Here is a 15537-nt window from a genome sequence, read left to right as displayed (position 1 = left end):
ATCTTTAACTATGATCTCTCTTTGACTTGTTGAAATGTGAGAATTTTGTATAATAAAATAAAAAATTTACCGGTATTATAGAAAATATAAAAGGAGTGTCTGTGATTATCTGATTTTAAGTCATTCTTTAATCACATTGTCTTGTTATTTAAAAAATAATAAAAACTCCATTATTTTTTAGACTTACGGTGACCACTGTTAAATAATGTGTGATGTAATATTTTACATAAAATATGTAAATAATAAAATCTTTAATGATCCCAAAATAGGCCTGGTTTCATTTCTTCTGATTTTGGAGTCAAATGCGTCATGCTCTTTATCACTTCCATGAGATTCACCCAAATAGCATATTCAGATCTCAGCAGTGCAGTGGACACAACAGAAACGAGTGTTGGCCATCTAAAACACTCGTCTTCCCTATCTCTGTTTTTGCACACTCTCCTGGCTGTCCGTTATGTCCAGTGTAGAAAGATAGTGGCCTCGTGTTTTGTACTGAAGCTTTTTCCCGCGTTCTCGTCCAATCGGATGATAGTAAGCAAGCCATGTGACTGTTCTGTAAACCTGTGCCAGGTTAAACTCAGTTACATGTCTTCATAAAACCCATCAACCCTCCCATGAATTATCAAAATACCCCATAATCTGTCCGATGTGCAGCAATCTGTAAAACTAAGTTTATTGGGTTCATCCCTGTCGTTTTTCTTTAGCTTCTTCCTTTTATACAAACACTTTTTGTTTCTATTTCTCATTAAAAGTCACAGATTGAGTGTTGTTCAGTATTCAATAATAATGTAGAACTAGAACAAAACAGAAATGTATTAAATGTTTGCATTTTTAAAGAAAATATGTGTTTGCATTTTGTGTTATATATAGGGTTTTCTTATATATGGTTCCCAAAAAAATAAGTTCTTAAAAGAACAATGTTTTTCTTAGTATGAAGAACATTTCCACAATAAAGAACCATTTGTGGAATGGAAATATTCCACGGATGTTAAAAGTTCTTCATGGAACCATCGATGCCAATAAAGAACCTTTATTTTTAAGACTGGGGGTTCTGAATCATGGTTTCTACATTTAGGCTACATGTATTCATTGACTTCTTACATTGCATTCAGGTTGTACATTTCAGTTTCATTAGAATAATTTCATTGACCCAGGGTTATTATCATTAACTATAGTCTAACTCAAAATACAATTATTTTAAATTTTCACGGTAATTTTAGTTACATTTAGTAATTTCGTTAGGCTTTTGTCTTTTTTTTTTTTTTTTTTTTTTTTTTTTTGACTCTATATGTAGAATTCAGAATTCAGCGACACCTGTGAAGGTGAACTGGTGAACTGGTGAACTGCAGCCAGCAACTTATCGCTCATGCTCACACACTCACACACATACTGAACGTGATTCAAGGCCCCGATAAACTCACCGCGAAGCTCTTCGTTCTTCGATGTATTAGTAAAAAGAAGTGGAAATACATTTGCAGCGATATACTGTTAACGAACAGTACGACGTTCATTTTTAATGTAATATGTGTAGCGCCCTTTCCTCTCACAAAATAACAAAAATGACAGCGGGAGAAAGCGGCCGTTAAGAAAGCAATTCGTCGTCAACATGCACATGTCGACAGATAATGAGGTGAGTAAAATTACACTGTTATGATTGTTTGATTATTTAAGTATATAAATTGAGACTAAAGACTAGATCTGAGACTATAGTATAAATAACCCCCATTCTTTGCATGAAACATTGACATTACAGTACAGAATGGCTCTTTTGGCATTATCCTGAACATTTGTTGTATTTGGAGGGAAAAAAGGCTCTCGGGAGCGCGCGTAAACGTCATGTCCTTTTGATTTCCCCGGCAAAAACGTCCCGAGTCCTTCACATAAAAATCAGTCAGGGCTAGGAAGTCGGGAAGGTCCATTTTTTTAAAGTTTAGTTTCCAGCTGTTCACACATTGGCAGTAAAAAAAGCGATTATTATATGATCACACACACACACACACACACACACACACACACACACACACACACACACACACACACACACACACACACACACTATACAGTGGGTACGGAAAGCATTCAGACCCCCTTACATTTTTCACTCTTGTTATATTGCAGCCATTTGCTAAAATCATTTAAGTTAATTTTTTTCCTCATTATTGTACACACAGCACCCCATATTGGCAGAAAAACATAGAATTGTTGACATTTTTGCACATTTATTAAAAAAGAAAAACTGAAATATCACATGGTCCTAAGTATTCAGACCCTTTGCTCAGTATTTAGAAGCACCCTTTTGATCTAATACAGCCATGAGTCTTTTTGGGAAAGATGCAACAAGTTTTTCACACCTGGATTTGGGTATCCTCTGCCATTCCTCCTTGCAGATCCTCTCCTGTTCTGTCAGGTTGGATGGTAAACGTTGGTGGACAGCCATTTTCAGGTCTCTCCAGAGATGCTCAATTGGGTTTAAGTCAGGGCTCTGGCTTGGCCATTCAAGAACAGTCACGGAGTTGTTGTGAAGCCACTCCTTCGTTATTTTAGCTGTGTGCTTAGGGTCATTGTCTTGTTGGAAGGTGAACCTTCGGCCCAGTCTGAGGTCCAGAGCACTCTGGAGAAGGTTTTCGTCCAGGATATTCCTGTACTTGGCCGCATTCATCTTTCCCTCGATTGCAACCAGTCGTCCTGTCCCTGCAGCTGAAAAACACCCCCACAGCATGATGCTGCCGCCACCATGCTTCACTGTTGAGACTGTAATGGACAGGTGATGAGCAGTGCCTGGTTTTCTCCAAACATACCGCTTAGAATTAAGGCCAAAAAGTTCTATCTTGGTCTCATCAGACCAGAGAATCTTATTTATCACCATCTTGGAGTCCTTCAGGTGTGCTTTCATGTGTCTTGCACTGAGGAGAGGCTTCCGTCGGGCCACTCTGCCATAAAGCCCCGACTGGTGGATGGCTGCAGTGATGGTTGACTTACTACAACTTTCTCCCATCTCCCGACTGCATCTCTGGAGCTCAGCCACAGTGATCTTTGGGTTCTTCTTTACCTCTCTCACCAAGGCTCTTCTCCCCCGATAGCTCAGTTTGGCGGGACGGCCAGCTCTAGGAAGGGTTCTGGTCGTCCCAAACGTCTTCCATTTAAGGATTATGGAGGCCACTGTGCTCTTAGGAACCTTAAGTGCAGCAGAATTTTTTTTGTAACCTTGGCCAGATCTGTGCCTTGCCACAATTCTGTCTCTGAGCTCTTAAGGCAGTTCCTTTGACCTCATGATTCTCATTTGCTCTGACATGCACTGTGAGCTGTAAGGTCTTACATAGACAGGTGTGCCTTTCCTAATCAAGTCCAATCAGTATAATCAAACACAGCTGGACTCAAATGAAGGTGTAGAACCATCTCAAGGATGATCAGAAGAAATGGACAGCACCTGAGTTAAATATATGAGTGTCACAGCAAAGGGTCTGAATACTTAGGACCATGTGATATTTCAGTTTTTCTTTTTTAATAAATGTGCAAAAATGTCAACAATTCTGTGTTTTTCTGTCAATATGGGGTGCTGTGTGTACAATAATGAGGAAAAAAATGAACTTAAATGATTTTAGCAAATGGCTGCAATATAACAAAGAGTGAAAAATTTAAGGGGGTCTGAATACTTTCCGTACCCACTGTATATATATAGCCCATTTAAATGTAGCTATTTATATGTATTTTATTTATTTATTATATTTATTTCAGTTTTTTTATTTCCAATTAATAATTTTAGTGCATTAACTTAAACTCTCTTCAGCTTAGTGCTGTGACAAAGGAAGATTTTCATTTAAATGAAGTTTAACTTTATATTTTATTTTACTTCAGCTTTTTTTTTTCAATTAACAAATTTTTAATATTTTTAAATATTTTTAGTTTACAATAATTACCTCTAAAATGTAGACTTATTTTATTTCAGCATTTCTATAGTTCAAGAACTATTTTAGTTCAAGGGCTAAAACTAAATCAACTAAAACTTAATAAAAATGATATAGACATAAAAAAAAAAAAAAAAATATAGAAATATGAAACTATAATAGTATATCAATGATACTAAAATAACACTGTCATTCTATAATGTTTGAGCCCCAGGAATGCTTTTGAGTATTGCTGGGTGGTTGCTAGGGTGTTCTAGGTGGTTACTAGGGCATTGCTGGGTGGTTGCTTACTGGCCATTAATATTCTGGTCTGTAAATATGGCTTGGACCCTTTCTTCAATGTAAGTCTTGGTAATGTTTGCCTCTTTGTTGAATATCACCTTTGAAGTCACCACATTTGAAACGACTTTGCTAGGGACCTTTGATGAAAACTATATGGCAGTTGTGTTGCAATACAAAACATGTAATACACAAATGTAAAGCTCAACTTGAGGAACTCGCTTGAGTTTCTTTTACACAAAAAGAAAAGTGAGTTTGTGCAGTTGCTTGAGCTGATAGCATCTGTAATTTATGACTTTATACCCGTGTCTCTGCCAAGCCCTCTGCTTTTATCTACGTACCCAGAAAACAACCACAAAGGGGCTTCCTGAACAGTCTTTTTCCTGTTACACACCACTAACCCACCACCTCCAGAGCCAGAGGAAACAAGGGAAATACATGCACCGTTGACCTGAGTGTCACCTGTTTTTGTCTACAGTATCTAAAAAAATTATTTAATAAGACAATGAAACAATCTCATATTATTTTTGAAGACCATTTATGCCTTTTACAGTTGATTTTGCATGCATTAGAGGACCAACATCTGTTTAATGTGCATAAAATTAATCCTTTACTAAACAGACAAAGCCTTGGCTTGATTAAAACCACCTGTGGGCCTAATCGCGTGTCACATTTCCCTTCTCAACAATGTGTCCTGGGTTGAAATAACGGTACAGTCCTGTCATAGTGATAATGGACAGTGAGCTCCAGGCAGACTGGATCGACTCGCAATACTTGTGCTTATCGGTGCGTAAGAGAAGCTCAGTGCTGTGCTGATAACGCAGGTTGAGCATAAAAAAACATGAGTGTCAGGCTGTGATAAAAAGAACCGGTTACTTGCTACAGAACAACACCAGTGCAGTTTGCACTCTTAAAAACATGTGCGACTGAGCACTTGTTGATCATTGATGTGTTAATTCTACAAGAGTTGTTGAACCCTTGAGTAAAAAAGGTCATATTGTTTGCTACTCAATCCTCTTTGAGCATGTTGAAAGGTTGAGCATGTAATAATGTCTCTTGAGAGCACTTCAAACAGGCATGTCATCACTCAAGCTCCGCCCAGTAAACATCACACTTTTTGATGCTCCGCCTACAAATAGTAAAAGCGTAAACACTCTGTGTACACACTGTATCAGCTTATCAGATGAGATGCACGTAACCGTCCATGGTGTCCACAAAACAATTCGGTCGAAAAGCCCACCTGGAAAGGAGGATACACCTTTACACAGAGCAGTGATGCGTTTGTAATGTAAATGGATGAGAAAAATGAGGAGCGACGGACTGAAAGTTGTTTTCATGCTTTGTCTTGCTTTCGTCACTACAGGAGGAAAAAGTTTTGAAAGTACAGGTAAGAAATGTTTGTTTGACTAATGTTCTTCAGTGTACGGTTACATGCATTTCATGACTTTTTATTTATTCCTGTGATGATAAAGCTGCATTTTCAGCATCTTTACTCCAGTCTTCAGTGTCACATGATCCTTCACAAATCATCCTTATATGATGATTTGATGATCAATAAACATTTATTATTATTATTATCATCAAATGTTGAAAACAGTTGTGCTGCTTAATATTTTTTGTGGAAACTGTGATACGCTACCATTCAAAAGATTACAAATATCAGGAAAAACAAAACAAATTAAAACTTTAATTCATAAATGACCCATTAAATTGATCAAAAGTGACAGTAAAGGCATTTATAATATTACAAAATATTTCAATTTTTTTTGAATGCTGTTCTTTTGAATTTTATATTCATCAAAGATCCACAAAAAATGTAAATGAAGATTAAGCTGCAAAAATTCAACATGATAATAAGAACTATTATTAATAATTGACCACCAACAAATACATTTTCTATTTTTAATTTAGAAAGCTTTGAAATATGCATTCATTTTATACAATCTAAAATCATCTTATATAATATATAGTTTTATATACTGAACTTCTTCAATTGAAAAAATGCTTAGTCCAGAAAAAGAAATGTTTGTGTTTCCGCCTGTGCTTCTTGTACTTGTGCTTATTACAAAATGAACTTACAATTTACAATTGTCTTTGAATAATGCTGACAGTGCTTTCAACTTTATATAATATGATTGTTCAGTGTCCCAGTTACTCCGAGACGAAACAGAGGATCTTAAATGTTTTGTGGTGGGAAAAAAGGATCTCACTTGCTTCTGGGAAGTGGAGAAAGCGAGGAATGATCAATATACCTTCATGTATTCATACGAGTAAGTGACTGTTTAAGGACCAAAGCTATAATCAATCGTTTTTCTTTCTTTTTTTAATTTTGCATTTGAATTTTTCCTTAGAAAGTGATATAACACACACTGGTCCCATTTTAAAATAATGGTCTTGAAAGACAGTGTATAATATTATTAATCATGTCAGTTCAGTTAAATGGTCCCTTTAAAACCTCAATCAACGTTATTTCTTCTTTTCATATGTCTTCAGGAATGAGAAGAAGACGCCTTGTGTGGTTTCCTCTCATCTTTTACTGGCCAGTAACAAAACCGTCTTCTTCTGCAAACTGCCCAAAACTATATTCTTCGCGGCTCTTGACGTGCAGGTTTTCCGTGATGGCCGGACTCTCTATAATCGCAGCCTCAGAGCTGAGAACATCTGTAAGTCTATTAAAAGTAATACTTGAAGAAAATACTAAGCAGAATGCAGGTATAGCCCTCTACAGGTTTAAAGTCAACATGAAAGCGATAGGCTTTTCTTTGCTATTGTGATGTATATTCGAGTGAAACGGCTTCTCGAACAGGAAAATTGAGGGCGGGACTTGATTTTGTTTATGTGGAATTGGTTTGCTATTGGTGGATCTCATGTGAGTGACAGGTTGCCCCGCCCTCACACTGTAAACACATGATCAGAGAAGAGATGTTAGAGGGAGGGGAAGTTATTTTGATTAAAGATCACAAGGGCACATGAATTTAAAAAAAATTAAATAATACGCACAGATAAATAATTTATAATGAATAAATTCAAGTCATTTGATTTCATGCTGACTTGAAGACATTTTCCAATGGCTTTTCTTTCACAGTATTTGTAGATCCTCCCAGAAACCTGACGGTCATGAGCTCAGGGAAGGAAGGGCAGTTGAACGTGAGCTGGCTGCCTCCTCCGCTCAAATACATGGATGACAGTATGATATACGAGGTCAGATACGCAGTGGAGGGAAGTCACATGGGCAAGGTGTGTGTTCTTTATTGTTTTTCATGAGGCCGTTAGTGTAGTTTGGATAAGCCGAAGCAGTGTGTATCTTGGTCAAACTCAGCAGTGAGTTGTCTTTTGAAGGTGGAGGAGATGATGGCCAGCACCATGCTGGTTTTGCGTGACTTGCAGTCCGGCACCAGATACAAGGTGTGGGTCCGTGTCAAACTCGACGGCGTCTCCTACAAGAGCTACTGGAGTTCTTGGACCGATCCTGTGTTTGCAGACACGCTGCCAAGCGGTATGTGGATCTGAATGCTTTTCGAAAGTACAATCAACAAGTAAAACATATATGAAAGCCCATTTCTGCCACATAAAAACAAAATCATGCTTTTGTTAATCATAATTATGAGATAAAAAGTCGAAATCATGACAAAGAGGCGAAATTCTGATTTAGTCATAATATCAAAACTTAATCTTAATTAGCATTTAGTATGTCAAAATTATGACCTAAAAAGTCAAAATTGACAAAAAGTCTAAATTATGATTTGAAGTCAAATGACATAAAAAGTCGAAATTACGGCATAGAAAGTCCAAATTTTTTATGTTATAAAAGATAGGACTTAGAATGTAATCATTTTGACTTTGTCATAATTATGACACAAAAAATGACTTGGTATGTCATAGTTTCGACTTAGTCATAAATATGAGATAAAGTCAAATTTGACAGTCATAATTACATAAGTCAAAATTATTACATTCTAAGTCATAATCATGAGATGTAAAGTCAAAATTAGGGCCTTAAAAGTTGAAATTAAGAAAGTATATAGTATCATATTTTTTTATCTCATAACTTCACATTTTTAATCTCATAATTATGATTTACTGTCAGAATTTAGATTTTTTTTTAAATCTCATATTTATGAATGTGTCATAATTTAAACTTATCTCAATTTCTAATTATCTAACATTACAATTAATTAGCTTATAATGAAAGGTGAAATTGTGACACTTTATGTCATAATTAGGACACATTGCTGTCATAATATATTTAGTCATAATTATGACATAAAAAGTTTCCATTTTAATATTCCATTTGATGTCATACTTATAACTTTTATTTTATTTTTTATAGTTAAGATTTACAAAAGCATGATATTTCTTCTACGCGGGCTTCCATAAAAACATTTTAAGCCAATTTAAATTTGTTTTTATAGCTCTTTTCACAGTATACATTGTTTAAAAGCGGCTTTACAGAAATTCATGATGTTAATGTTTATAATCTTCATGCCTTATAGTCGCATTTAGCAGATTAGAACTGGGTAATAATATAGTTGACATTTTGAGATGATACAAGCAGTCAATCACTTGAGATTTGCTATTTAGTATAAACAGTATCGCCATACCATAGACATCAGTGTTTATGTCCGAACTATAAACTTTTATCCCAGTACTTCTGTGATCATTTTAATATTTGTAACAGAAATAATGATAATGTTTCATATCTACACGACCACTGCTCTCTCTGGCTCAGCACATGTTCCGGTGAGGTTTTAATAGACACAGAATCATGCTGTCATTTAGGAATGAGGAATATTTTTTTGTTTCTCTTTTTGTAACAGGCATAGATCCGCTGATCGTGTTACTGGTGCTTTTCATCGGATTGATCCTCTGCCTGCTGTCTCTGACTGTGATTCTGTCCCACCACAAGTCAGTTCTCACAAATACACGCTTAATGAGAACATACAATACCATATTGTTTTTGTATCATGTTAATGCTTTATATAATGTATAAGATAATCACTTCAGAATAACCATAACCCATTCTCTAAAAGAAAACATTTAACATTTTTATAATAAAAAACAAAAACTTTGTTTAATTACCCCCTCCGACATTAGGTTATTTTACATTAGCATCTGGGGACATTTTTCTACCCAGTATAGTGAAGTACAGTAAATGGTAATGGTTATCAAGTATGGTTGCTTGTGTAGGAAAGGCTGTGTAGGTAATATATATATATATATATATATATATATATATATATAGATATATAGATGATCATCTCAGTATCCACTGTAACTATGCAAACTCCACTTTCTACTACGAACAAGTGAATCATGATTCGATTCTGTGCACATTACAGGGTTCTTCTGAAGAAACTGTGGCCTGACATCCCCACGCCAGAGCACAAGTTTCCAGGACTTTTCACAGTCTACAAAGGGGATTTCAAGGTAATTTATGCATGTTTTCAATTGAATGCACCACTTACACAATACCATGTATAATTTAACAAATTGAAAATAAATGGTTTCTAAACTGTGATTGGTAGAGGAGTAAATGAAAAGTTATTTAGGGTTTGTTTCAGGTTGATCGGGACACTTTTTCCCTGTCATCTCAATGGCAAAAAGTGTCCCAATCAACCTGAATTCCCCCTTTCCTTTGAAAGAAATTGATACTTTTATTCAGCAAGGATTCCTTAAATTGATCAAAAGTTTAACCGATACAACAAATGAATGTTTATTATCCATTTAGTCAAGTCAGTGAAGGACATTGGGTGTTTTTGGGCCATTGAAGTGCACCCTAGGAAGGGGATGCCATTTGTAGGGATGTTCCAAACGAAAGTGAACACCTGAATCCCTTCACGAAGCGCACTTCCACAAGTCCGTTAGTGAAGGGTACACACAACGGTCACTTTAAAGAAGCAGTTTTATCTGTCATGGTCATATGACCCAGGGTGGCGAGTCCTCGCAATTCATTTTAAATCTAGAGAGAGTGCAAGTTAACATAAAGATTTTGTTTGTGATGTTTTTCACACATTTATGTCATGCATTTCATATTAAGTTTAAATCGGCTTAATAAGTAAGAAATTAGCTATGTTAGGTAGTGTTGAGTTGTTAAAGGTGAACTAAGTAACTTTTTTTACCTTAACTGAACAGCTTCGGAGTCATTGGAATGGTTATATTACTTATTTCGGGTTGAATGGTGGTCGTTTCGCACCCCCCTGGTGCCCGTGAGTGGAAAATACGCACTTGCAACTTTGAGCCGGCGGGAAGTCTCGCGTGATATCAGGTCTCGCGATGTAAACAATTGCTTTACAGCCAAAAAAAATCTGCTAAAATGCTGTCATTATTGCGCTCCCTCACGCTGTCCGAACCCGAATGAAGAAGACGTTTTAAAGAATGTCCCGTCTGCTTTGATGTCGTTGATCTATAGGAGGATCTTTGTTGACATCTTTGTACGCATGCGCGAGTGGTTGTGTGGCAACAAAACAGACAGTATTGCGGGCAGTAAAGACGCGACGAGCATTTTCAAGAGAGTTAGCGGGAGAAATCCACAATATATAAGCACTTTAACATCTGAAGACCGGAGGAGGTTTGGAGAGAAGCTCAAAATTTGTATTGGTGACAAAATCGAAGTTATTCAAAGCCCATATGAGATCTGGGATGACAAAAAACATTGGTCCGACTTGCCCGTGTCTTGGCCACCAATCTGCTGGGGAGACATTTATTCTTATTTAATAGAAACCCCTGGACCCTTCACTCATGAAAGATTAAAGGCTTTCAAAAGTCTGGAGGCCTATGATTATTTTGTTTTTTCAAAAAGTTGGGCCGATCTTTTCTGCCAAACAGAAAGCAGTGATCGTGCTAAAAGCAGAGGTTAGAACAGCCTTTTCTTTTGCTTTTAAGTTTTGCGATCCAGAATAGCCCATTTTGATGTGAGGAACATAGTCTGGGTGCTGTGGATCGCGGTTTGGGACACCTGAATCAGAACGCGAAAACATATGACTCGGTTGATTTGACTCAGTTTTATTATTATTTTTATTCAATCTTCTATAAATACATAGTCACTAAGACTTAGGCCTACCATGAACAAAATGAGCCTCACAAACTCGATCAGTAACGTTAGCTGCAGGAATCCAGGCTTTCTTCGGAGCGTCCAGGTTCAATCGCCTAATTGCACGCAACCATTTCTTTCGTTTTTCGCGATCCTTTTCGGAGGGAATTCGAAAAAACTTTTCATCAGGCCCCCAACGAGCCGTACTCGACCACACAGCAAGAGTGAACCATCCTCTTCTCTAAATCCTCCTCCAAACGTGCAAAACAATCAAATTACAGGTATCTAGAGGTATCTAGCGGTGTTTCCTGCCACACGATTCCCATGATGCAACGCGACAAACATAAACAATGACGTCACAAAAGATCCGCCTATAGCCTCTGGTGTCTGAGAATCACCAACGAGTTTTTACAACAGTGTTGTCAAATATCTATTCCGAAGCTGTGGGGGGAGCTCTAGAGAGAAACCTGCGAGCAAAAAGCGAGAATACAGCGAAGAAGTCCCGAAGCTACTGAGTGCTGCTTTAATTTAAGTTATTACACGGCTCTGTGGAATACTTCATTCTGATTGTTCAATTGCGCCATCCAGCGGTAAGTTATTCCCAGATAACAACCGCTGAAAACAGGTAACACAGGCTCATCCGGGTCACTGAAGTCAGCAGCGCTGTACACTCGCTAGGAATGTTTTTTCTTCGTGGAAATTATGCTTTTGGTGACCTAAAATATAAAAACTCAGTCGAATCAATATTTTGTGTACAGTTATTTAATTATGCCATCCAGTATCGTGGACTCACTCTCTCTCGTGTTTCATACAAGCGCAGCTGCTGCCATTTTGTGACTATTGTTTTGTACACTGTTGGATTATAAGATACAAACAGGTACGATTTTAAAACAGTTTAATCTTAAAGCAATATATCTTATCCCCATAATTATGGACTGTGGTATGGACTGTATACTGAAATTAATAAGTGGAAATACATAAGTGGTATGGACTGTATACTGTATCTCTTAAATGTCCGGCTGGATGTACATTATCCCTTATTTAATTTAGAAACATAAAAATGTGTATTTATTCGCAACAATTATATTAACAGCAATGATTAGAAATTCCTGTTGTAAGAACAGCTAATGGATGCCGCGCTGAATTGTCACGTTAATATTCCAGGTGAAGATAGTTAAGAAATTACGTTGTCTTTCATTTTCCCCTTCGCCAAGTTCCCCGTTCCCTCCAAAGTCCCCACTGCAAAGGCTCTTCGGAGCGAGTAGGGCTCCAAAGGGCATCACTTCCGATTGAAATTCGCCCAATGTTAGCATTTGTACTCCTGTCAAAAGCTGTATATGGGTAGGAAAAAAGCTGATTGGAACTGCAAAATCACTGAAAAAAAAGAGATCATTACTAGAAGTAGACGTTTAGTAATTAACTATTCTGTGTTTCCTCGGCCCTCAGGAGTGGATGAGCCAAAATAATGGGAGCATGTGGGGAAGATCAGTCCATGTGTTCACGGAGGAGCTTCCCTCACATGTGGAGGTTTTATCCGAGGTCTCTCTGACCAGCCACGGCACGTCCCCGAGAGAGGAGAGGAAACCTGCGGTGGAGGTAGAGGAGAGCGAGCGCACGGATTCGGGATTAATGGGAGGGTGGCGAGAACCTCCTCACGCTCAGTGGCTCATGGAGCAACTGAGGGCGCTTCAAGAAAACCCAGAATCTCTCTCCCAGTCTACGTTACTGCAGTCACATGACACCTACGTGGCTCTCAATCAGAACTCACAGCATGTGGAAGAAGTTGCTGAGCGGCAGGTGGACGATGTCTTCGAAGAGACGTTACCGCTTCAGACGCTCTTTACCACAGAGGGAACGTCGTCTTTGAGCGCCTCACACTCCGACCTCGGCTCGCTCCCGCAGAGCTCGGGTTCGGGAAGACTGTCCTCGCAATCCAGCTTCGAGTATCCCAACCACACGTGGCCCCCCAAAGGGTGTGGATACACCTACATGGCGGTCGCAGACTCTGGTGTTTCCATGGACTACAGCCCGATGAGCTCCAGCAGGAACACGGAGCTCGGGAAACATGGGATCTACACCAATGAATACAAAAACGAGATTTTTGGCAAGTGGCCATTCTCCAGTCAACATGTCGAATCTGGATACTGAAACCTTACCTCAGGATCTTACTGATTTCTGGTTGATGCATTATGCTGAAAGACATTTGAAAACACTAGGATGTTTCAGGAGAAAAGATCATATTCCATCAGAAATAAGCTAATATTATAGCATTACTAAGGCAGCTGTTAATGAAATATTTTATTACAGTGTATCACGTGCCACTAAAATACCAGTGGATAGTTTCCATTTTTAACACATCAATTTTTGAATACATTAATTAGTAGCACTTTCCACAAACAGGCTTCACTTCGATGTTCCTTAAAACAAAAATTATTGGCTAAATTTCAGCAATTTTGTAAGGGAGAAATATTAAATAAGTTTCATACTAATTAAATATATCATGAAAAATAGGACATTCTCAGAGCTTCCAAAATCTGTACTATGAATTATTAAATCCTACATATTTTATATATACATACTAGGTTATATTGGTCAAATGATGACCTTTTTTTGTATATTCAGACTGTATTCAGACTTCACCAAATCTTTGTAACAGAATTGCAAAAATTACAAACTTTAGGCTACATAAAATAAATGTAAAACAAATCATATATTTTACCTGAGCTTGATTATCATAATTGATCAAATTAAGCATCACATTTGAAACAATGAGATATATATATATATATAAAAACCAATTTTTACCTTCTTTGTGGAAAGTGCCTGACTTGCAGCTCACATGTCATTCTGTTTTGGGTTTTCCAAATCTAAATACGTCTTGTAAATTTGACATGTATTATATATATATATATATATATATATATATATATATATATATATTTGAATGTAAATAACACTTTTTTACTCTGTTTTTGTGGTTAGGGTTAGAGTAATTTGTTTATGTTACAGCAATTACAGTATGTTACAGTATGTTACAGTAATGTTTATTTAGGATCTGTAAAACATTAAACCTATAGGAGGATGTTGAGTTATTTGAAGGATAATTCATCCATCTGTCCATCCATCCATCCATCCATCATGCTTTATGTCCTTAGATGCTGTGTTTGCATTTTGATGGCTCTTCTGGTGTATTCTGGGAATGCTTGTATGGTTGACATTTGCAACCCATTTTACTTTCCTAATGTGGCATTTCTGAGTGGAACAGTGTACCGTAACTGTAGCAGACAGACTTGATTAGATCGTGAACAGTGGGCGTTCCATACGAGAGTTTGCAGTTGATTATGGAGGACTACACCCTTCCTGAAGCACCACTAGCACACAACCAGCTTTGGTGACATTAACTGAAAAAAGAAAGCACTTTGTACTCAAGATAAAATATTACAGACACTTTTCAGTTCTGTTGAATAATGTGCACTGACGACTCATTCACAACAAAAGCAGGAATGTGTATTAAGAAAGCTTCGATTACCTCACACAGACATGCACTGAAAATGTCAAAAACTTTAGCCTTTTATTTTCAAACCGGATTCAGACAATGATGGAGAGACTCAAGAAGTGACAACATGTAGAAAGCAACAGGACATTTCTGAATGGTTGATGAATTTATGTGTAGTTATCTTCTTGTCATTGATTAGCATATTCTGTCTTGATAATCTATAAATTGTGTTCCCGGGGGCGGAGTTTATGTAAATTTTAGGGTTGGTGATGTCACTAACCCGGGAGGAATGTCGTGTAGTCCCTACCAGCCGTTTGTTGTAGTCCTTAAAAAGCTATTTCTTTAAAAGAAAATATCTCCCTTTGCTTTGAACTTTGAGCGTCGTGACTTTGCAGATGTTGTTTATGCTCAAACATTACACACTAACTAAAGTTAGAAAAGTGAAATCATAATTAACCACCCCTTTAAGGTTTGTAATATGCAGTACGGTCAAATTACTGTACAGAAACCTTTTACTTTATAATAGCAGTTTAGTTTGTCAGCAACTATTTTTGTGTTCTATATTCTGTAATGTTGAACCAAATATGTTGAATTTGTAAAACAACGATGAGTTAACCAAGATGAATATTGTTAATATGTAGTATGAAATCTACACTTTTAAAAATAAGGGTCCTAAAAGTGGGTTTCTCACTGTGATGCAAATGCAAATTCAAAAACAGTTTTTAAAAGAACATTTTAATCATCTAAAGAACCTTTTTCCACTAAGGAACCTTTTGTTCAGTTGAAAGATTACATTTATGTTAGTGGCTCGAATCCTCTGAGGAACC

The 15537-nt window shown here is 37.1% G+C and overlaps 1 protein-coding gene and 2 long non-coding RNA genes across 4 annotated transcripts in view; 1 reads left to right on the top strand and 2 right to left on the bottom strand.

Annotated features, from left to right (window-relative positions):
- The window catches only part of LOC309508091, a 348495-nt gene that overhangs the window by 171678 nt on the left and 161280 nt on the right, over positions 1 to 15537 (bottom strand). The gene's annotated exons all lie outside the window — the stretch shown is intronic.
- Positions 1 to 15537, bottom strand: part of LOC309508009 — a 76092-nt gene that overhangs the window by 42923 nt on the left and 17632 nt on the right. The gene's annotated exons all lie outside the window — the stretch shown is intronic.
- Positions 5337 to 15180, top strand: epor (erythropoietin receptor). The gene is made up of 8 exons (XM_082181447.1): positions 5337 to 5571; positions 6328 to 6454; positions 6678 to 6847; positions 7270 to 7421; positions 7524 to 7680; positions 9002 to 9089; positions 9524 to 9611; positions 12661 to 15180. Exons 1-8 carry the CDS (start codon positions 5481 to 5483, stop codon positions 13360 to 13362), a joined length of 1575 nt encoding a protein of 524 aa, XP_082037573.1. The 5' UTR covers positions 5337 to 5480; the 3' UTR covers positions 13363 to 15180.

The sequence above is a fragment of the Leuciscus leuciscus genome, assembly GCF_965113295.1.
Source record: "Leuciscus leuciscus genome assembly, chromosome: 1".
Lineage (NCBI taxonomy): Eukaryota > Metazoa > Chordata > Actinopteri > Cypriniformes > Leuciscidae > Leuciscus > Leuciscus leuciscus.
Note: the sequence above shows the minus strand (reverse complement) of the source record. Positions and strands in the feature narration are given on the sequence as shown.